General features: G+C 36.1%; 1 protein-coding gene across 3 annotated transcripts in view; it reads left to right on the top strand.

Moving 5' to 3' along the window:
• BBS9 (Bardet-Biedl syndrome 9) overlaps nt 1-24536 on the top strand; it is a 291661-nt gene that overhangs the window by 173594 nt on the left and 93531 nt on the right. For 2 of the 3 annotated variants that reach the window (XM_063156843.1, XM_063156833.1), the window contains one exon: nt 4129-4239. The exons of the other annotated variant lie outside the window; for it this stretch is intronic. In XM_063156843.1, coding sequence (XP_063012913.1) covers nt 4129-4239 — 111 coding nt within the window. The remainder of the gene's footprint in view (nt 1-4128; nt 4240-24536) is intronic. 3 annotated transcript variants of the gene reach the window in all.

The following is a 24536-nucleotide window of genomic DNA, read 5'->3' on the forward strand; positions in this document are numbered from 1 at the left end:
GCCACTGTTAGACTTAAGTGATAAGTTCTGAAATCTATAACTGATTATTTAGTGGCTCTGCATTCTGCAAGTGAATATCCAAACTAAACCTGGACTGTTTGCTATTGGGAAATGTATCACTGTTTGTTACCAGGCACCTATTTAGGAAGAACAAACAAACACACCTTTTTCTCTGCCTTCCCTTCCCCTTCCTCCCTGCCTTCCTGTCTCAGTCCCCCAACTCCCTCTTTCTCTCTCCCTTATTTTTTCCCCTTCCTCATAATTCTTCTCCCTCTTTCTCCTCAAACTCTGCAATGGAAATTTATTGGCATTCCTGATACATTTCTATTCAAATTATAGCCTCTAAGCTGGAGCTGGTATGTGAATACATGTTCTATGGATCTCATAATACACTCAAATATGTATTGTTTTCTTCTATAGATTGTGTTGTTTTATCTTCCATTTAAAAAACAGCAATAGCATTACTTATCTTCACCACCTGCATGCAATGTTTACTTCAACAGACAGGCTACTTTCTGATGGGAAGATCCTAATAAAATTTAGAGGAATTCAATAAATGCAACCAGCAGAATCAGTTCAATCAATTCATAAACTCTTTAAGAGAGAATAACCTCTAAAGCATTAGACTGCATTTTTGGTGTACACTTTCCTAAGATTGTCAACAGAACAGCAAACTCAAGTGAGCATGGTTTTGGGTATAGCTTTTTGAAATCTCTATGAAAGAATTTTACTGTTTAGATTGTCTTCATTTTATAATGGTATACATATGGATGCAAAACCTGCTATTTACAGAGCTTACTGCTCACATTTTGACTATCTTGCTGCCAAAGACTGCTCAGGAAGCTGTTTTTTCTTCTTTCTATGGACTCTTGTAAGAATTAATTTCAGAGGAATATGGAAACTTATGCTTAGTTTAAGCTGTGATTGAGTAGAAGAGAAAAAAGAAACTCAAATAATCTTTACCTCAAAGTGCCTTTTCATTTTTTCATGATGTATACCACTTTTGTTTTCCTGTTTTTCAACTTTTAAAGCCATATTAAAATGCATAAAAACATGGTGATAGGAATCTGTAGGGAAACTGTCAAGACTTAATTTTTGTTCAATATGTGTTATATGTTTATATTTCCTTTGGGTGTAGGTATCTTTTTCCAGCTTAAGAACCAAAAGTGTTACAAAAACAGATGTAGTGAAAATAAGCAAGAGAAGTCTCATTTCCTTTGGTGAACAAAGTTCACAATTAGCTTGAGTGTAATTTTATGCATGTTGTACCCTATCAAGCAGTTTTGTTGACAAAAGCTTGCTTTCTTGGATTTATTGCAACTGATAAAAGATCTGTGATGCCAGACAAGAATTTAGCTACATGGAAAAGGGGGAAAGAGTGGGTCAGATGTAATAACATATTCTAGATGTTATTCCTGCCAACAATTAATGGGAAAATTAATTTTATGAAGCTCTGTTTACAGACTGACATCTGGAGGACTTCTCAGCTTGGATAATTTCCAGTGTGTAGATTTATGTACTACTATTCCTCCTCTTTTCCCCTTTTTTCCTTAAATATTCCACTTTTCAGATCTGTACCATTCAGTTAATTGTGAATGAATGTGAACGATTTTGTTGCTGTGATTTCTTTTAGGATTCAATGTACATAAAAACTGAAAATGCTTGCTAAAACAGATATTCAGTGAATACTTATTGAAATGTATTTAGAGATACAAAAAAAAAAAAATCAAAGAGCTTTTTAACTTAAAGAAGTTCTGATCACAGAAGTCAGAATATAGACCATAAGTAGAGCTTTTGAAGTATGAAATGAAAAGCTTGTAGTCCTAGCAGAAAACGTCTTTTTTCCTCTGTTTTTTTCTTTTTTCTTTTTTTTTTTTTTCCATATAGCTGTCTTTTTGAGTTGGAAAATGTTTTTGAATCATGAAATCTTGGTCTGCCAAATATTATATTGAGTAGTGTGTACTTGTGCCTTATCCAGTTTCTTTTTCAGTCTAGTGAAATTTTGAAATTTGCTTTGAATGTTTCCCTTCTTTCAGTGTGGCAGTAGTCGTAGTGTGGTCTCCACACCTTCCTTCCTGTGGGAAATCATAGCGTGTTGTCAAGGGGATCTGTTGTTATCTTGAGGATATGTATCTGTATCTTCCTACTTCCTTTTAACAAGTAGTGTGTTGTAGCTAAGGGCAAATAGACCTTTTCCAACTCATATTCAGTCACTGTCATGATTGAAAACTAATGAAATATTTTGGCACCAAAGGCCCTCAGTCCTCAAGGCTATGTAAGTTACTGAATTTTGGGTTTAAGAATTAATGTTAGAAAATGTCTCTATTTTCATGTAGAAATTCAGTAGATACTAATTGACTTGGTGAGTTTTCACTCATGATGTTACAAAATATTATAATATTAAAATATATTATGATATTCTTAATAGTTCTTTGGGGCAGGAGACCTTAATTTTGTATCCTGTATTTATAGGCTAGTGTTTAAGAGTGTAGATTTTGTCTGAACAATAAGAATGTGAAAAATCTAAATTAACTTGTAAAGCACTGATTTCTGTTTCCTCGAATCTTGTAGCTTACATTTTAGTCACAATTTTCAAATGGCAACAGAAGTACTGGTTTACAGATATTTATTTTCATTTAGGCTGTTGGTACATTTATCTTTAATGCAATGTCAGACATGACCCTACTGTTACAGTATTTTAACATGAAGAGTTTTTTTTTTTAATTTCCAATTTTCTCTTCCATTTTTATAGCAGATATCCTAAATATTTGAAGCTGTCATGGGTTGCAAGTCTGATGCATTTACTCCTCACCTTCCTTTCTTACTGAAAAAAATTTCTTGCTGTAAATCAAACATAAATCCTGTGATGCAATTCATACTCTCTCTCAGGGTGTATTTGGATAAAGCAGCTTGTATCTTTACTCTTCCTTAGGAGCCATAGGTGCTGTATTAGTTCTTTATCTGGTAGGACTGAGTGTTTTCACAGGTTTCACTGGAGCTGCCATGCTTTACCATGGCTAGTCAGGGCGGTACATTACTTAGAAATGCAACCTTTTCTTAAATTTTACTCAATTTAGTAAGGGGAGGCTAGCCAGTGTTGCTGCAAATTTGATGCACTTTTTATGGGGCCTGGAATAGAACATGTCTTTTTAAAACAGAGCAACTCTTGCGTGAAGGTAAAAAGTCAGTCCATGCCGTTGGGAGTTGATGTGCTGCTTACAAACGTGCTTTCAGAGCCCAATAGATGAGTACATGGATTTGTTTGCTTGCTAGTGGTGTTCCTGGGAGGGCTGTGAGAAAAAGATGCAGCTCAGCTGTGTGCTGTATTGTTGGCAATGTGCTTACTGTGAGGCCATCTTCTTGCTGTGGAATAGTGACACATCCTCCAGTGTCCTGACCGCAGCTGTTCTGAAATAAATATACATCAACCTATTCCACTGCAAGCTACTCCAGCTGATACTACTACTACTACTAGATTATACCTCTCTTCATACTTTAAATGTAGGCATTTAAACATACTTGAAGAAAAAGCTGTAAGTAATTGTGTTGTCTAATGAATGGCTCATAAAACAATGTTGAAATATACAAAGATGTTATACCGTATATCCTATAATTGCGTGAGTAAGGCGTGTTATTGGACACTGAAAGTGTCCCTGTATTTCCTTTAATAAACATACTGTATTTAATAGCCCATCAAAAAAAAATCAGCAGCTCATTTTCTGTGGCAAGAGAACAATGTTCATAGGTTTGTTGATTTTGTAAAATTATTTCATTCACACTTAATTACTTTATTACAAAAATAGCTCCCAGTAATTTGTTCTTTAATAAAAATCACATTATTTTCCATGTTTTATGTGGAACCAGTTTTGCATATTCTGTGATCTAAATGAATTCAAACTTTTTTTTCAAGATGATATAAATAGTAAAGAGAATTCATTAAAGCACAATCAGCCTTCTAAACAATGGTAATTGTTTTCTTTAGCAAATGTTTCCTTGAAGTGAAAGTAAAGACTATTTAGTTTTATATATTCCTGTCAGCTAATTTATTGCCTCTTTTCCTCAGTTATGCACCAGTGAATTTGTTTTGTTGAATAAACCCCACATTAAGAGTTGTCCATTTTCACCTAGGTGGCTGTGCTACAATCCCAGAGTCTGATCTAGAGGAAAGGACCTTTATACCTGGCTCCACAGCAGTGTTTGCCAGTCATGGGCAGACCACAAAGCAGAAATCCAAGCCTGGTAAGAAAAGGAAAATTATGTTATTTCCCTTAGAGGGGTACAGCTCATCTTTTCAGAGTGCTTGTGGACACACAAAAAAAATGGCATCTATTTCAGCCTTTGTTGGCATAATTTCTAGTTTAACTTGCTACAATAGTACAATGTGTAGGATTCTGAACTTACTCAGCTTCTTCTGTCAAGAATGGCTCAGCTGTAAAGGTCAGTCTTGGAATGAAATAACTTCACAGTTCAAAGGTTTTGTTCTGCGTAGTACTTGAATGAGATTCTCACAGGTTTTATTCATGATCTCTTCCACAGAGGCAAAATGAAACTGTGGGCATTTTGGTGTAATAAAGGGTTTTTTTTTCCCTGTGGTATGGTGGTTACACTTTGTGCCAGTTGATTAAAATATGGTCATTACTTATCTTTTGTGGGGAGACTTCCTAGAATTTCAGAAAAATATTATTGGATATAATAAAAGGAAATTATACTGGCTATAAAATATGCTGCATACAGTGATGACACATTTTCTGGAAAGACTTCTTGCTGCCGGGAACTGTGATATAGTGTTAACATATTTTAAAAGCAGCTCTGTAAAGTACTGCCTTGCAGTTTAATAAAGTGTCTGGTAAATTCTCAGGTTTTGACTATAGCAATTTCACATTTTGCTTGCTAAGTTGTACCTTCACACTTCTTTTCCCCTCTCCTTGACTGATTTTATCGTATAATATTTATTGTAAAGTGTATTTGAATGTTGCTTGTAAATCAGAAGTCTTAATTATGGATGGGTGTTGAAGGTAAGAAAAGCAGCTTAGAATTTGCAACCAACAACAGTAAAAAATAACAAGTCCTTATTCATCTGCAAAACTCAGTTAATTGTGTGTTTAAAAAGCATTCAGCTCCTTGTTTGTCCAGCTAATTGTAGCACAGACAGGCAGGGAGTTGGAATAGATAGTTAATTTCAGTAGTAGAATTTACATTAGCAAACTTTTATTAGTAGGCAGGAAAGAAGGGTATCTATTGCGGCAATGTATAATAATGCCACAGTGTAACTTAAAAATTAGTACCTGCTTACAAAACAAAAAATCCCCTGAAGGCCTACAGCTCTGACTTTTCTAGAATGCGAATTGCTTGTGGTCCTCATGGATTTCAGGTCAGTAGAAGAAGAGAGCCTGTCGAAGTTGACATACATATAGTTTAACCTTTGCCATCTGGATATATTAAGTAACCTCCTGGTTATGGAAAAGTATATGATCTCTCTGATGTGGGGTACAATCCTGATAAAATTCCAACTTTAGGCAGTTAGATTAATAACTCACAAACATATGGCAGGTTATATCTCTTTTCCTGATGCTCCAGTCTTCTGATCAAGCGCATATTTGTCCTTCAGTAGGTAGTGTCCTCCTATATTTAAATAACCTTATTACTGAAAAGACTAGCATGAGTGGAAAAGTGTAGAAATGTATTCATGAGCTCCAGAAACAACAGCATAGGGACCTGCATATCCTAGTGTAGGTCTTAGCCCACGATATAAATTGAGACTTACGTCACATAGCTGGCTGTTGTTGCTTTGTAACTATAAAAGGCAGAATGAAAACTTTGAAAGCTTTTTAAAAGTCTTCAGGTTTACAGCCATGTGTTATATGAGTGAGTTTAATTCATTCATGGTAAGAATTGAATGCCATCTGCCAGCGAGTGCTGCAATATAGAGAACACCTAGAATATCTGCCACCAAGCTGTCTGGAAATTCTAATTGCTATGAATGTAGGAGCCAGGGGAGCTACTTAAACCTGAAAGTAACAGTAGGCATGAAATCACAGCCTTTCAATGTTTTTCTGTACATGATATTTTTGGACTGATTTCTTGCTCAGGCACCACAGGCTGCAGCAAGACCATGGTGATTACAAAGAGCCTTCAAAGAATATTTTCTGTATCTTATGTATCGTTTTATTTAAATTTGCATTTAATTTAACTATGTGCAGTATATGAGAGAGAAAAAGGGACAAAGTAGAGTAAAAGTAATTTTTCTTGTCATATCTTCCTTCATTTCCTAATGGAGTTCAAGATAGATTCTCATGATAAGTTGTGGGTTGGTTGTTTGATGACCCTAGTGACCTAGTGGGTCACTTCCAACTCAGGATGTTCTGTGATTATATGATAATGTGTTGTATGAGCTATGCAAAGAACTGAGGGAAATGAGGGACTGAGACCCGGAAGACTGTTCTGTGAGAAACTGTGCTGTAGGGAATCATCCTGTCACAGACTTGCAAGTTATCTTATTTAAAGTATTATACTGAGACTTTCCAGGCAGCTGCTAAGCATGCGAACAAGACTTTTAGCTTTACTTGGAATAGTTACTTAGAGCAGAAAATGACATCTAGTAGTCATCTACAAGTCTGTGCAAGGACAGAATGAGTGGTTTTAGCCCGATCATGGAGTGTCTTTGGGGGGGAATTACTGGATTTATGATGTTTTGTTTTAATTGCTGAAATAGCTCTCACTGGGTTGTTTTTCTTACTTATTTTTTTCTAATCCAAGTATATTGTGATTTCATAGTGAAGAATGGGATCACATTCATGATATTTGGAAGCTAATGGTATTATTGCAGTTGTAGGAGTAGATTCTTTTAGATGCCTTTTGCTTTGAGTAGGTACAAAATACTCCCTTAACAGTCTCTGTCCCAGTGAATGGAAAAGAAGGCATGCATTTCTTACCACCTCAAGACATGGAGTCTGTGTGCATTGCATTGACATGAATAGTGCTAGCATGATAAATCCCTGCTGATTTTGTTCTTGCTGTTTTAGTTAGAAGGAGAACAGAGCAGCATATATTGCATTTAGACTGCACAAGCCTAGTGGAGAGTTTGAATTTAATTTGAAGTTCACTTATGTCTTTACTGTCTCCATGAACTCACAGCTATAACATCAATGGTGACCTTTACTGCAATCAAAAATATGAATGTAGTGATTGTAGACTCTGCATATGTACTGTGGAATTCCTTTCTCTTTTGATGTACTCTTCCTGCTGTCTTCTGTTTTCTTCTTTACAAGTTATGTATGCCTAACCAGAGTTGCTTCTGCTTGAGTGATTTGACTTTACTGAGAAGTTTTCGTGTCTTCTAGAGGGTAACAACTAAAGAGATTTGCAGAGCTCTACTTCTCAAGCTCTCACTTGTGCTAGAGTATTTCTGTTGGAATTAATTGAAAATGTGGTTTGTCGCAAAGAGGTATAAAGAAGTTCTTGTACGTGCAGGTTTTTTTGAGAAATCTCTAAGAAATATGGGAAACTGCCTTAAAAGAGCAATTAAACTGTGCTGGTGGTGAGCTTTAGGATGTAATAACAACATATGCATTTATCAGTATATAGTCCTTTAAGTATTTTGGACTCCTGTATACCTTGTGCTGCAGGCTACTTACTATGAAAGAGAACTTCCTAAGACCTTTTTTTCCAACAAATATTCCTACTGATTGTTTTACATAGAAAGGGTCTGGTTGGGTTTTTTTATGAGTAAAGAGTTTTATGCTGGTAAATCATGACTAACTTCTCTAAATTGATGGAAAAGCAGATTAAAAGTTAGTATGAATGAAAGAATGTTTGTCTTGAAAAATGTATCTTGATTTTTTTGGATGTTGTTGTTGGGTTTTTGGGTGAAACCATTGTGCTGATTACACTGTAATTACCTTACTTGTTCAGCACTGGAAGTCAGATTTGTCAAGTGTCATGACATGCAGGTAGTGGAATTTTCACAACTTGTAAGACTTGATTTTTCTGGGAGAATTTTTCATCTTAGATCCTGTAAACCTATTCTGTAAATGGTCTATCTAAACAACAACAACAAAAATCTTTAATATTTAAGGGAAATATCTGCCTGACTTTGCCATGATAATTCAGAATAATTGTCTCTTCCTGAGAGAGCAGTATGGCTCTGTATTTACATTTATTGTTTAAACACAAATATTTCTGAGAAGCTATTTATAAGACAAAATATTTAGCGTTTGGATTTGCTACTGTGCTTCCACTGTTTTAGTTATATTCTTTGTATGTTGCTGTCATGCAAATATTTAGATGGCTTAAAGATTAAATTTCAAAGTTCTCATCTTCTGTGATTATATTTAGTAAAGTAAATAAACTTCCATAGTTTAATACTCAAAGCATCTAAGACCAAAAACTGTGTCAGCATTTCTGTTTGATTGGAATAGATTTTTCACTGTCGTTATTTTGAGTGTGGCCTATTCTTTTTGATTAAGTAGACAGGCACCTATACATAGATGACAGCGAGGTTGAGCTATAAACTGCAGTAAAACCAGACCTTCTGAGTGCCAGATTTTAAAAACACCCTCCAAAGCTGCACCTAGACATGGTACTGCTGCATGTCTTTAGTGTATTTTATTTATTTTGCTACTTTTTCTCCAGCATTGAATGGCAATGTTCATGTAGATGTTGTAGGTGCCATTTAAGAGATCTTTCAACTTCACCCTTCTAATCAAAGATTGCTGTTTTTAATAGCCTAGACAATTTTAAGAACTATCCCATGGTTCCAGCTCACAAAGGTGTTTGCTTGCACTAACTTGTTTACTAGAAAGATTGAAACTATTTTCCTTTAAAGGGTCTAGGGACACATTATATTTATCTGTGTGCTTAATTTTTCTTATGAATACACAACTGTGTGAAACTGCAAACTACATTTGCTAAGTAGCTCATCAAAAAGTGATGTAATATAGGATGAAATTTTGTGATAGTGTTTCGTGTATTTGATTTTAGAAAGGAGTGCTTTTAAACACTTGGCTTTCTATAGAGTTAGATAGTAAGGAGCTTTTGGGTATGAATTTCTGCCAGCTCTCCACTGAGTCTTTTTTATTTTTGTACTGAACTGTTCTTAATATTACTTCTTGCCTACACATATGAGGAAAGGCATATCTTGGAATTTATTTTGAAGGGTGCCTAAATTTGCTGTAAAAACTCTAAAACAGGTCTGTGAAAGATTTCTGGTTTCTCTCAGACATATATTGTCCATATATTGGACTACTAACTGCCCTAAATTTTCAACATGCATGAGTAAGGTGCAGATGGCCTTACTACTGTTATTGTAATAGTTGTAATTTGCTGCACTAGTAATCATTTGGATACTTATGTTTTTGCCAATTACAGCAAAAGTATTTTCAATGTACAAAGCAATTTACTTTTCCAGGTTAGACAGAGTAATAGGACAGAAATCAATTGTACTACTAACTACTAAATCTCATGTATTGTACATGAGATTAAATAAAAGGGAAATGTAAGTTAAGCTAATTTTGAAAAAATATCCCTACTGTCTAGAGAGGGATTTCATGCCCATAGTGAGCTTTCTAAACAATCAGCTGAATGAATCAGTACTGTTTGCAACATAGCCTTTTCAGCTCTTCATGGCTAAAGTCTTGAACCTGAACTTCTGTCTGAAGTTTGGTTACTACATTCATGGCATGAGTTTTTTAACAGACTTATTTCTTAAAAGCTGTGAAGGCCTAATTAACAGGTCTCATCTGAAGGGGTAATTGTGATGCTGACAGTTTGAGTTCAGTTTCAAGCATTTTGAGATGTGAGTTTCAACACAGTGTTTGGCCATTGTCTAACAAAGACTCCTGAATTAGAAACAAATCTGTCAAAAATGCGGAAACTTGTGATGGCCTCAGGTAAGTGAAAGCTCCTTCTGAGCTAACCTCATTAGTTGCTCACTTAGGTATTTCCCGCTGATGTATTGTGGTATTAGGAGACTAGATCCTTGTGTCTTTCTGTGTAGACATTGCTATGCAATGGGAAAGATATCAGGAGCCTGCAGCTGGGCCCACCTAATACTTTAAAATTGCTAAGCTAATTGTTTCCACAAGAAAAGGTGCAAAGAAAATCACTGGGCTACAAAAAGCCTATTTTTCTGGAGAGAGTTGAAGAGATTTATGGAGATTTTCTTTTCCACAGAGTCTGTTTTTCTAAAGAGCAGTGCAGCTTAAGAGATTAATGTGAGAAGTCCTTCATTAAGTCAATACCAAATGAAGTACAGTTTCTCTTTTAGCAGGAGCTTGTATATACATCTCCTCTGAAATGTAATATAGCACATGAGAACACAGCAAGTCTTATATACATTGTATTATTTTCAGATTGTACTATATTATAATGTATATTGCCAGCTGCAGTGAGTAAAGAGATCAGTCTCTGTGTTTGCCCCATTCTAGCAGTTGTTATAGTGTTTTACAAAATGTTTTCATTCAGAGGTTAAAAAAGTCTCTGATTAATTCCACTTTGTTTCATGACTGTCAATGTAACAAAGAACTGAGAGCTGCCTTACACTCTGCTTTGTGGGTTGTCTCAGAATTTGCTGTGACATCACAGAAAAGAGATAGGAAATGAACAAGTCATGGTATAGACAGCCTGACCCTTCTCCTTCAAATTGGTGGCTTTAATAGAAAGAATTGTTTGTGTAAAGTGTTTTTAATGAGACCTGAACATGAGAAATCCTGATGGATAATGGAAGGTAAGGAACACATAAAAGATAGATTGGGAAGAGAGGGCATGCTAAATATGAAACAAACCCAAAAATAAAATCTAAACACATTTTTAGGAATTATGATTAGGTTTTGTAGGCAAGAAAGGGGAATTGTAGTGCAGTGAAAGGAATAAAAAAAAATAAAGAGAAGTTTAAAAGCTTTTTTTGGGGACTAAATGTTATTTTTCACATTTCCTTGGCAGTTTTCCTGCATAACTATGTGCTTAAGAGAAGTAGATGATTGTCTGTCACTAGGATTCATTCACACACTTGTTTTCTGCAAGTAAAGATGGGCAGGAAAGAAACTAGTCAGACTTCTCTGCTGTGTGCTGCTGCCTACTTTTCATATGGGTTGGTGCAGATTAATACTCCATTTTCCTTATGAGTGTTTATAAGAGTTCTTGTGTTGCTTTTGCTTCCTCACACCAGTTATTTCCTCCACTGCATCAAGAGGTGCTGTTTAAAGTGCACACTACAAATATGCCCACCATTCTGTAGTTTTTCTCATGGATTTAAACCACTGGCTACTGTTTTCTTTAACTTGGGTGAGGTCTTTTTTACTGAATATTTAGGAAGACTTGTTTCTCAACACATGTGTATATCTACCTAATGCATTACTGGCTCTCCAATTCTGCAGCGCACAACTTTGTACCTAGCTTTTTGTTTAACTGGAAAATTGTAATTTTTGTACAGAACATGGATAGCTTCAGATTTTATACATCCTTTGGACTAGTGCATTATTCCTGGCTTCACTTCTTTTGTCAGATCTTTTTTGGTTTGTGAGATAGCCCTCAGATATCTGTGCTACTTTCTTGACATTATAGAATAGTATCTCTAAAATTTACATTCTGCTGTTGATTCTTATTTGTGTTAGATAATTATGATTCCTATATGTTCATGTAAGTCTTTGAGAGCTATAAACATTTCATGCTGTTCTTATTTCTAATGAGCTGTTATTATTAAAATAAAGAGAATAAAAGGACAGAGACACTCATCAATATATTATTTGAATGCCTGCTCAAAATTCCAAGCCAAGAAGAATTTAGATGCTGCCAGGCATATTGAATCCTGCTCAGGTTTTCATGGTCTGGACAACACAGTTGGCAGACAGACACTTTTGGCTTCTGACATCCATCTTTGTATAAAAGAAGTAATTAAATCGGAGGCATTCAATAGCACAAAACGGAGCCAAGCACTCCACTTTAAGATCTCTACTGCTGAAAACCAGTACTGCAAATTTCAGGAAATCCCAAAAACTCACTGAGTACTCCAAGGAGGAGTTTTTCTGATACAGAAACCTGGAATTGTATGATTTACGTATTATATAAAAGTCACATTACACTTAGGGTTACTGTTATCAAAAAACTGTTTCACTACCTTTTTTAGAACGCTGAAGTTAATATTTTTGTAATCATTTGATATATCAGATGAGTATTAGTTATTTGTTAATTCCAGGATGAGCCTTTAAAATGGTTTTCCAGGTCTTTTTTTCTAGGTTATACAAAATGCCAAGACTCACTTTATAGCTTGTCAACATTGGCCACTAAATGGAGATTAGCTCTAGATCTTTAGGAACTGTTTGCTGGAAAAAAATGACATTGTGGAGGTGTTAGAGGTTATTTTCCAAAATATCTTCTTTTAGAAGTAATTTTAGTGTCTTGCGCCCCTTTCTCCCCTCACCGTTCCAGGAGGCAGCCATCCATATTATGAGCTAATGGCTTAAACGTTCTTCAGAGAAAGGAAAAAAGGACTGTTTTTGAGATACAGGATTGCATGAAAGCACCTGAAACTGCAAGGATCAGTTCTCTCTCTCTGAGGGCTGACTCTGCAACCCCCTGAAAAATAAGGGATTTGAATGGAAACAGTGACTCTCATTTAAAGAACTGCTGCCACGCCTCAAAAGAGGGAGCACATTCCCACATGCTCTTTGTTGGAGAATGTTACTGGAACTACAAATAGGTTTTCCATGTCATTTTGTGGAAATTATCAGTGCCATTATAAGCCACTTTGGAGTTTTGCTAGAGCTTTGAATTGTCGCAGAATGGATATTATTGGTAATATCGATGATGTTATTGCCAGTTCACATCATCTTAGTTAAATGATATTGTGAATAGTATTGAAATATTTCTGGGGTTGGAATCATAATATTTTTTCTCTTAATTATTAAAATGAAATATTCAAAGTGCTGCTGCACCCTCGAGGTTCTACCACTCACAGCTTTTTTATAGATGCAATGTGATTATCATGCTTGAATAGGTAGGGGATACTGTGATCCTGATGTTGATATGTCTCGGAAGAGGCTTCTACCTCACATCCCAGTAGTCTATTGTAGATAAAAGTTTTTCTCACTCTGGTGTGCTGGAGCAGTACACATTTTGGTCATGCTGGTTGTAATTCTTAAAACTGGTTACTTAATATGGACACTAAAATTCTGTTTTTGCGTTTGTATGCTGTAGTGTTAGGAGCTCTTCCAAAGCTTTTAAGATCTCCACTCACTTCTCCAGACCGAACATATGCCTAATCCACATTCTACTTGTAAAATAGTCTTATGGGGCCCTATCTCTGTGTGCTGTCACTACCATCACAGGCGATGGACTGTCATGAACTCCTTGGTTCTTGAATTGGTTCTCATTGCCTGTGGTTGTGAGGTGCAGCACATGTGACTGTGCTGTACCTAATACTTGAATCCATCTTATTTTTAACTTAAGTCACTGGAGAATTAAATGTAGTAGTTATTGACACTTTGACAGTAGTTAATGTGAGTCTTCTGATGTCTACTGATCAAGGGATAGATCAATTGTAATGGCAGAATTCACGAGTCAGGCTTTCAGAACTGATTCAAGTTCACCACACCGATGAGAGTGATTGGATGAGTTTGTTAAGGAATTGTTTAGTACCCTGGGAAAAAACAATATTAAACTTAAGATGATTTCCACAAAAGGGATAAGCAACAGCAGAGCAGTAGTCCTTGTTATTAAAATCAACAGTTCCAACGATGCAGTGCTTATTAAGCAGTTATTTTGTCAGCCCCATCAAATATTTATCAGCCATTGCTGCTAAGCACATTCTAGTTCTGAGTTTTGTACTGTTGTACTCGACAGAGTATCCTCTCAGCTATTTCACCTGTTAGAGTAATTATGTCTTCCTGTGGTTGGGTGTCACCCTCACCAAGTTAGTACTAAGCCTACTGAAATATTTCCAAAAGGAGGATATGAGGCTGAAGTAGGAGTGAATGAAAAACCGGGTAAGTGCTGAGTTTTTAATAACTGCTGGACCATACAACCAGATGTACTCCTGCTGCACGAAGCAGTGCAGGAAGCAGGTCTGCCTTCCTGGCCTGTGTTAGTGTATGTACCCCTGCATCAGGGTTTGCTAAGCAGTAGGTCAGTGCACAAAGCTGAATAAGTTTAGTACTTTGGAAACATAGGCTGGAAGCAAAAATAGTCTGTATCTGCTAGGACAGCTTTTGTTTTCAAAATTTGGTTCTCTTTTAAGGGGAAAAATAGAAAGGTTTTCCAAAATGCTAATCAGAACAGGATATGATATTTAGAGTGGTGTTAGAGCTAGGTCTGATTCCTTTAATGGTAGCCCCAAAACAAATGCATGATGTCACTTAATGAAGACACATTTCTTTTATTATTGTCATGTTTTTTTACAGCCACATTCACTCCCAGGACAAGTGTTGGGATGTTGGGGTGCTGACAGAGAAGGTGAACCACAAGGGAAACCCTATAGTTCCTTAGTTTGCTCAGTTTCTAAGTAGAGTAAAAAATTTTGTGGCACTGATAGACTACATAGTTTTTCAGCTCACTCTGTAGTTACTATCTAGCAAATAAAATACTACTTACTAAAACCTGGAGTCTTCACTTAAAAACTGGAGTCTTTAAAATTTCTTTTGGGTCCTTGCCCTGTAGAAGGCTCTACAATTATGAACTTTTATGTTCATAATTGAATTGAATTAGTGATTTATTTTTTTTAAATGTATTTTGGCTCTTAGATGTAATGGGTGTCTTCAGATCTAATACACTGAGTGTCATGGACAGAATGATGGTCTGTGTAGGACTGTGCAATACCCCAGCTATGTATTAGCACCCCAGGGAATACTACTTTAGAAGTTAGAAGTTAAGTTTGTTTTCTGAAAAGTAGCCTTAGCATAATGTTGCAACATGGAGTTGGATGTGATCTCAATCCCATTCAAGAAAATCTTAAATGTAAAAGCTAGGAGTAAGAAATAGTAAAATTATCTGCAGTTAGACAGATTCAGAAGTCTCCTGTGGCTCTATTTATCAAAAAATCTTGATCATTTCTAGCTTTGTGTTGTGCATATTCCAGCAAATGTTACCTTTTTTTTTTGTGTTTATGAATACCAACAATTTGTCACTTTGAGCTTGGCAACTTCTGTCATTGCTGGTGAGAAACATGAAAAATGAGCAAGGTAAGAACAGGGGATAAAAAACAATAGCACAGTAGAAAATACGGTAAATGTACCACAACACATGGGTATTAGTTCTCTCCCCTGTCGTTATAATTCAGTGAAGCTTTTGATTGCGAAAAGTGTGATTAAAAACATCTGCTTGCTTTCCCCTGGGCTGCACTGCTAGCAGCATCAAACAAGCAATCACTGCAACCGTTCCTCAGGTCTGTTGCAAAACATGCCTGAAAAAATAACTTGTGCAGTACTTGGGGTAGCTAGCCCAAAATTAGACTGGTTGTATCCAAATGAGCTACAGCCTAGAGTGGAGAGGTTGCCATGGCTTTATCTTCTCATCCTCTCAGCCACCAAGTGTTTCTTCATTTGGTGGTGTCAGCACTATTTATAATGATCAGGTGGTAAGGCAGCTTTAGGGAGCTGAACAGATGAAAATTTCAAAATGTGGTTCAAGTTGTTTTTTCCTAACCTTAATCTTTATCCTTATAGTTTGACCATCAAAAGGACAGGTTACTGTCTTGTGGGGTCAGTGAGCTGTAATTGTGTCCACAGCTGCAAAACTGCTAGTTCTGCTGTGGGAGAGAGGTTGGTATGTGCAACATGATGCAGGGGGAGAGCATGAACATCCCTGTGGCAGCAGGCCATAGCTAAGTCAAATTAAGTACAAAATGTGATTGTCTTCTAGCTTTTGACTTGATCAGCCATCTGAATCATTCACCTCACAGTGGCAGGAGCATGAGTGCTGGGTCAAGGAATAAGGGAATGGGGAAGCCACAACTGCCCCACCTTATGTTAGCCTATGCTGTCCCAGTAGCTAAAGCCCAATCAAGCCCTTAAATAGGAGCATTGAGAAAAGAACCCAGAATACTAACAGGATATTTTATGTGTTCCATGCCTTATTAAGTGTAATTGTAAAGTTACTCTGAGTTCTCTTACCTAATGAACTAGTGCTAGAAGTACCAGGTTATTTTTATGCCGTGGAAGGTGGTTTGTGTATGATGGGGAGCCTCTTCATTCTTGTGTTCACAGTCCATTGTGCCAGAACTCATTTATGCTTTTTCCTGGCAATTTTCTCACAGCTCTAAAACTTTGAACTCAGGACCTAATCCAACAAAGTTTTTAAGCATGCACTGCCAAGCATATGTAGCCTCACTGGACTCACAAGGGAGTATAGTAGGCAAAGTGAAAACGCCCTCTGGTCTTTCTGTATCAGCTGTACTTGGTCCTTCTTAGAGTAAAATTGGTTGTAAGCCTGAAAGAAATGTCATATTAGGACAGCTGCTTCTCCTATTCTCCTTAGCATTTCCTTGGTTTGTCAAATGGAGAATAGGTCAAGACTTCATCATGAACACTAAGCTAAGCCAACACATAAATACCCTTGAGCAGCAGTTTTAACATTTTGGAATATATATAGCTAACAGCTAAATTTTAGGATAAAAAACTGTTCAAAGTTTGTGTTAGTTAATTTCTGTGAAATACAATTTTTATTCTGGATGAATTCCAGATGTTTGAGCATGGACTAGAGATCAATCTGGAATGGTCTAAAATTAAATACCATTCTTTCTTTTCTTTTCCCTTTGTTAATAAGACTTTTCAGAGAGGCTATTTGATAAACACAGTGTAATAGTGTGTAATAACAATAAATGGTACTAAAAATTTGCATTTCTTTTGCTTTCTTAAGAACTGTTCTGACAATTATGCACTGACTAAAAGTCAGGTGTCACATCCTGTATTTCAGTTTCTTTTCTGGATCCTCAATATTTGATATTTACCCCATGGCCTGTATTGTATTCTGTAATGCAAAGGCAAACTCAAAAACATAGACTGATTAGCCAAAACTGATTCCTTTTCTCATTAAGTGATAACCCTTAAGATCTGTATTTCAGATCTGTTCTTTCTGTTGTTTGGCTTTTGAAGTGATGCCCCATCTACTCCCACTTTTTTGTTTTTATTCTCCAAACTTGGGGCTGTTTTTCTTACTGGAGAATATTCAATCCTTTTCAGTACTTAGCTTGTATGCTCAGTAGAGATGCTGAAGGTTCTAGAACATAGTGGTAGTTGTGAAGGTGGTCATGACTCCTAGATTTTCTGTCCAGATATGATTGGTTGCTCTGTTGTTCTGTGATTTTGTAGTCTGGATTTCATTCAGAAGAATTAGGTAACTGTTTCTCAATGTGTTGTGTTTTCCTGAATTGTAAAGAGCAAGCATAGGTGGCAAGTAAAACTTAGTATATTACATTTAGAGAAAGGTAGTAGAAATAAATGCAAGTTTTCAATGGCTTGCTCTGTGATTACAGTATGTTTTTCCCTAACTGAATTTTGTTTTATCTGTATTTACTGCCCATTTGTTTTGGCTTTCAAATTCAGAGTAATTTCTTAGGCAGTTTAGGTCAATGGCTCTCAGGGTTCCCTCCAGAGCTGAGCATTGCCTCTTAGTTCTTATTGCTCAAAATAATGATTCTCTGCCAGGTTCATTCCTGAACTTCTCCAGAAGTTTGAATGAGCATTAATTGTTACCAGCAGGAATTTACATAGGCAGCTACAACTAAGGCAACAAAGGTCTTGGTCTCAAACTATTCCAGAAGCAGCCCTCACAGGTTTGTGTGTGGAGCTGATTTTGCTTCCTCCTAAAATTACATTCTTGGTTATTTGCAAAATCACAGAAGAGAAGTGAGAGAAATATATAATACAGTTATAATAAATAATCCAAAAGTAGCTAACTGAAATAATAAGTATCCATGTAATTCAGTCTAGAAAACCAGAAAGAGTTTCCAGACTTATTTCTATAAAACAGTAGGAAAGCATTTGTGGAAAAGATGGTAACAACTGAAGTTTATATAGAAATTTAAAAATGGTTATGAGATAAATTAGATATTGTAAACAATGTTCTAATTCTCAAAATCATTTACCTAGATCACTATTTCAAACACAATTTTTTTTTTCAACAGTAATTTGGTCTTGGAATTATCTGTAGTTTCAGTACTTCTCAAAGTTGTCATCTTTCAGGGTTTACCTGTTGAGTGCCCTGTAGTTGTGGGAGAAGCAGCCTATTAAGTTTTGTTTGTTTGTTTGTTTTTAGTTGCAAGATGCAACCTGAATGCTAAGGTGTCTAATTTTCAGAGTAGCAGCTTTGTGACATACTTGGTTCTTATGTCTCAAAAGAAGGGAGGGGGGGAAGCTCTTTCTTAACTCCCAGTGAAATATTCTGTTAGCTCTTGAAAAGCAGGTCTGTCATGCTTGTCTTCTCACCATTATCTCCTTGCACAGAAAAATAGAAGTTGGATTTGAGTTTCTGAGGTAGGTTTTAAAAGCCATTTTAGGTCTTTGGAATGTGATTTTGCTTTATATGTATTATTGTCCATATTGCATATCCATGGTGATATGCTTTGTTCTCTATTTTTACAGCAAATGGGATGAGTTTTAAAATCTGCAATATACATTAAGCAAGGCTTGTTGCCTGATTTTGTCATAAGTAACAGTTTCAGGGGAGACTATTCTTGGCAGGCACTGCTTAAAGTAGAATTAACAGGCTCATCGTGATAGAGATCCCAAGAGATATTCTTTCTTTTTACAGATATAAAATAACTGTCAAAAGTTTCCATAAGAATCTCTATAGACTTTCCTTTGTTTTGTGAACCTCTTTTCTCCCAGAAAAATATCTGTCTCTCCTACCTGTTCATATCCATTTGTCCTGTCATATGACACCTCTTTCCACCTGCCGTTCCAATGGAAGCTGGAATAGTTATTTTTGAGTTGTTCTGAGGAAAAATTTCTCTCATGTGGAGATGAATTTGTGAGATTTGTAAAAACATTTCCTTTAATTTCCAACATAGATTTACAGTCAATAGAAAAGGGAATGTCTTGGTAAAAGATTCACCTTTACTGAAGTGGCAGAATAATTCTGAAACTGGGACAGTGATAAGCAAACTGATTTCTATGGTGATGCAAATATTGGCACTGGGCAACTCATTTTGGCATGGACTCCAATCCTCTCTCTTGCCAACTAAGGTTGGGCGTATTAATTTTGTTGAAGAGTACTGTGCATTCTGGGGAGATCAGAAACAGTCTATCATGTTGTGAACAAAGGTGCCTTAGTGCAGGTCAATGTGCTGAGTAGCAATGCTTTAAAATTATTTGATCATAAATTTATGTGGAGATTAAAAAACTGGCCTTCATAAATGCTCAATATTATTTTAAGACTGAACAAACTCTGAATCCATTTTCAGTTTGCTTAAGTCTTGTCCTGTATAACAGACACCTGTCAGCAACTCTTGGTTTATCTTGGGCCAGTAAGGGATAACACCATTATGTGGAAATATTTTTCAAAACCTAAGGAGCAATTCAGTTAAAATTTTAATAACAAAATGGAGAAAAATGTCTTCAAGTGTCTGCTCTCCAACACTCCCATTCAGGAAAGTGTTTTAAGACAAAGCTACATTAGAAATTTGGTATTTTGCTCTTTATTTCTTCCATGCTGTTTCAAATCATTGCCATGGTTTTAGATGATGTGTTAACAACTAGGTATTTAATTGAAAATGGCAGCTAAGTACCTGCAGGACATTTGACAGGACCACCAACAATGGCAATGCAATATCAAACACAAGTTTCTTTGAGTATAACTGATTAGATTGATCCAACACAAAAAGGGTGCCAATAGGAAAGTATAAACTTTTCCACCTTTGGAGGATATGCAGAGATCTGTAGTATGCTTCAATGGTGCACTTGAAATGTGAAAGTATGTTTAGCCAAGTGCATTACTAAGTATGTGGTAAAATAAAGAAAACAATGCTAAACATGTGTGTAAGGCACTCCTACTACTTATGCTTGTGACTTGACCCCCTGCTTATGTCCCTTAAATTCTACTGAGCTCACAGCAGTGGAATGAGGCAAAGCTGCCAGTATCTTATATTTCATTCATTAAAACTTTAAACAAAAACGTCTTACTAAATCATGAACATTTTAAATCTCTTCTGGAATGAACTTCTGAGTTATTTTAGGTATAATTTATTATTTGAAGGTTTGTGCCTGTGTAGTTTTGAATTCTGCATCAGGATCTGTATAAGATTTATGTAGAGCTACTCATATTTAATTGGAATGTTTATCCAAATATTCAGGTTATTTACTTAATCTATTAGATTTGGAAAGAAGCAGACTTTTGCCTTCTCCAAAGGTCAAACCTACTAGATACCTAGCATTTTAAAAAGACAAAAAGGGAAGATAAGTTTCTACTGTCTCCAGTGAATCCACAGGTCAGAGTTTTAGTCCACTGAGCTCAGTATTCAGTATAGCAAAAGTAGAGGGCATAATATTTTCTTAAATTATTTTGAATATTGCTATTGTAACACCAATATATTCAAGATTGTTCATACCACTGATAGGTTGTCTTTTAAATTAAATGCACTTTGCATCAAGCCCAAAGAGCTGTGTTTTGACTGCTCACTGTGGGCCCCTAAGAAAGTGTTTCAATATATGAAAACACGAGTTGAGCTTAGGTTCAGACTTCATCATTCATTCCACCTACATTAGCAGCTTCTGAATAGATAGTGAAGAAAACTGTTTCCTCCAAAGAACTAGTGAAAATACCCATATCTACCCATATCTTTCCATGGATTGTTTTGGAGCTTACCCTGGTGCCTGAATGCTGTGCAGGAGGCCACATGGCATTGAGGGCAGATCTACCAGGTTCAGGAATTCATGTCCGACAGTGCCTTTGCTTTGGAACTTCTCATGCCATGCTTGCAGGTTTTGCTAGTCCCACCTCAAGCAGTTCTGTCAGCCACTTCTCTGTGCAGCTGCAGAAGTGTTTGAGTCAGTCCTGGAAAGTTAAATGATGGGGGTTGGAGGAGTGCTGTTGCCTATTTTGGAATGAGTATTGTTTATGCTCTTTGATTACATTTGTAGAAGTGTAGCATCAGCAGGTTACCTGTCTGCTTGGGTCTGTGGAGACCAAGAGCTCTTAAGTTCAGATTCCAAAGAGCAGGAATGAGTAACAGGTCCAGTGCAGTTTGAACAGTTTACGCTGCAGTACTTAAAAGCAAGTGCATGTGACAGAAGGCATAATTTGTGGTCTAAAAAGTGATTTTAATGGCTGTGCTGAGCAGTGCAGGGCAAAAACCGCTCAGCATTTGTGGAAGGAAACAGTTTGTGTGGAGAGCTTGATGTTCACACTATCTAGATTTCAGGGTGTTTCACTTCCGACTCTCTCCAATCTGCTCCAGTGAACTCCATTAGTGGTTGGAGTACATTTTCTAGCATTACTCCAACTAAAAGGACTCTCATCTGTGTTCTTGTATTCTGTGATATATGGATCAGAGCACAGAAAGTGGCGATGACTTCAAAAGCTCATTTCTGTTCCAAATTGAAGTTGTAGTGTAGATGCATCCAGTATATGTCACTGGTAGTGGCAACAGAGTTAACTGAACACACTATTCAATTTTTACTCATATTTGAGTAAAGCATTTCAGTAATTGGTTTTTAATTATTAAGTATCCAAATTGTGTATATGCTATTTAACTTTTAAGTGAGGTATTTTCATATGGTAATTGGAATTGTTTTCATCTATATTTTGTCCTCCTGTTTCTGTTTTTACCTGAGTAGTTCCTGTTATGGATCATTCAGGTATTGATTGTATTTAAGTGTATTCCCACATTCAAGTAAAAATTGAAAAGTATATTTTAGTCTCTAATCTCCCTGTTTCTACCTACATACCTACCAGCTCCCCTCCCCACACACACTTGGAATAGGAAATGTTGCTGCATTGTGATACACAACTTGAGCAGTTTTTCTTAGTGCGTCTATCCCTGCTTTATACTGTTATTAGTTGATTTTGTGTGGAATTTTAGAGCAATATGAATTTAAAAAGGTTTGAACATCCTTATCTGGTAAGGGCTATCACACTGTGTGAAGAACTGGCCAAATGTGTCTTTATCAGTGGAATAACACCTAAGCTGAATTTTTAAGTACCTGAGAGATACCTGCAATATGATCCATTATCAACTTTTGGAAAACTGCAAGTGTGCCTTTTGGATAAAAATTTACTTCTGACTGTCTTGGATACTGGTTTAGTTTGCCTTTTACTACTGTCCAGGACTACTCCCTTGTAAGGCGATGAAACAGACTTTGCAAAATGGATCAGCTTTTTATTCAGTTTTGTGACTGCCTAGTTAAGTTGGTCTTCATGTAGCAGTCACAATTACATTTGCCATTCAGTGGGTGCATCTTTCATATAAGCAGAATAAAAGTCAACTAGATTGTGTGCTGTGCAGTCTTTTTAATTTACAAACCTTTTTATAAGTCTATAAATAGCAGTAATCAGGAGATGATGAAATTTTAGAATTATTCTAGTCCAATAGTTTAACTCTAGTCAAATATTACAGGAAGTTTTGAAAGTCTCAATATAATTTTGAAACTAGCTCTTTACTTTATTGCTCAGGTGCAAAATTTTGCAATCTGTTTACACTTATCCATCAATGAAGTGGACCTTTAAAAACATGCTCAGTACACTTTGGGATCTGTGTACTGTTTAAGAAAGAATGGCTTGCTCAGTACTTGCCAAATAGATAGACAATTAGATTTTCATGTGGTTGGGATTTTTTCAAGAGTTCTTATTAGAAAATACATTTTTTTCATACTAGATTGCTTTAAAAGGTTATTGTTTTTCTGACCAGCTTAAACTTTGATATGACTTGTCACCTTTATCCTTTATATGGTAATGCCCCCTGTACATAATTTGTCTAAAATTGTTTGCCCTAACCACTTTTCTTATCCTTGCTGCATCTTTAGACTATTAACTGTACTTTTCTCAGTCTGAGTTAAACTTTTTTCTATGGAGAAAGGAAAAATACAGCTGTACCTTAATAGGTTTTTGCATCCAAACCCCTCTGATTCAAACACATTTCCTTTAGACAGAAATTGTCTTGTGAAAAGTGCTTCTTTGAGGGCACTCTCCCTTAGGCATTGCTGGTCTGACAAAACCTTTTCTCAGAAGAATGATGTACAAGGGATGAATATCTTTTCACTGACCTTTTTCTTAACTGAGTTGAAATTTTGTGTAATTTTATATTCTGTCATCTTGTTCTGCAGGATAAAAAAAGAGGCATACTTAAAAAAAGTAACAAATCCTTTGAAGATTCCTTATAGTAGCTTTTAGGATCAACTGTGTCTTTGTAGTCACTTCTATTTTCACCATTTGTATGCATGCTTTTATTCATAGACAGGTGGTTTGCAGAACTGAGGCCTGAGTTAGTTCTGATCTTTTTAGTTTGTCCAGTAAATATTTATCTCTGCTTTTTGGTTTAAATGTAGAAGTATTTTGAAGCTAAAGCACTTCACTACCACTTGAAAGCTGTGTTCTTAAAGTATTTTGTTGTAACTGCTTTGAATTGCAGCATTCATTGTTGTTCTTATGCAATGTACCATGAGTTTGTGGTTCTCCATTATGTTCTAGTGAACTATATCAAACTAATTTTTAAATGAAGTGTAGGACAAACCCCTGTTTTTTTAAAGTGTTCTTGTAGTTTAATTTCTCTTTAAGTTGGTACGTGAAAAAAATTATCCTCTCTACATAAATAAATTATCCTCTCTACATAAAATACCTTGTATCTCTTGTCTGTGCTTCCTTTTGCCCATCTTCAGTTATTGTAAGGAGTGCTGTAGATTGCACTGATTCACAGGCTTAACAGGGGCAGAAGTTTAAAGACCTGCATCAGGAAAAGACCCAGAAAGGAAAAAATAGCCAAATTGACTTGATAATTGGCTCCACCATAAAACTTTGTAGTTTTGATTCAACAGAAAAGTGGGAGTAGTTACAGTGAGAGGGATTCTTTGCTCTACCTCCACTTCACATTGTTCAGGTTTGATAACTTCATGTGTCTCAACTTGTCCACAGGCTTCTGAACCAGAAAAAAAGAAAAAGATACCATGGCTTTATAAACCTGGTTGCTTTAAAGAAGAGCACATTAGATCTATGCTGGTGTAGACCAAAGTGATTTAATAACTTGATCTACAGAACAGGGAAACCTCATTTACAGTTTTGGTTTAATCAAATTTGTAGATTAATTTGGCTCACATGGATCAGATCTGTCTAATTATAAAGCTATATGGGACATTAAAAGCATAAGTATTGCTGATGAACCTCCTTTAATTTATTTTGTGTGTTTCATTCTAACAGAAAAGCCCTTGGGTGCTGAAGTATCAGGATCAGTTGCTTTGCAAATCTTAGAGAAAGTATAAGGAGCTCTCCTTTTTCTTTTTCTTTTTTTTTCTTTTTTTTCCTTCTTCTTACCCTAAGGGGTTGTTTTTGAAAGATGACCTATAATTTTGTAAGCACAACTTTAATTTTGCTGTTTAATTGCGAAGCCGTCTTTTGGGATT

This window comes from Melospiza melodia, chromosome 1, assembly GCF_035770615.1.
Source record: "Melospiza melodia melodia isolate bMelMel2 chromosome 1, bMelMel2.pri, whole genome shotgun sequence".
In the NCBI taxonomy this organism is placed as follows: Eukaryota; Metazoa; Chordata; class Aves; order Passeriformes; family Passerellidae; genus Melospiza; species Melospiza melodia.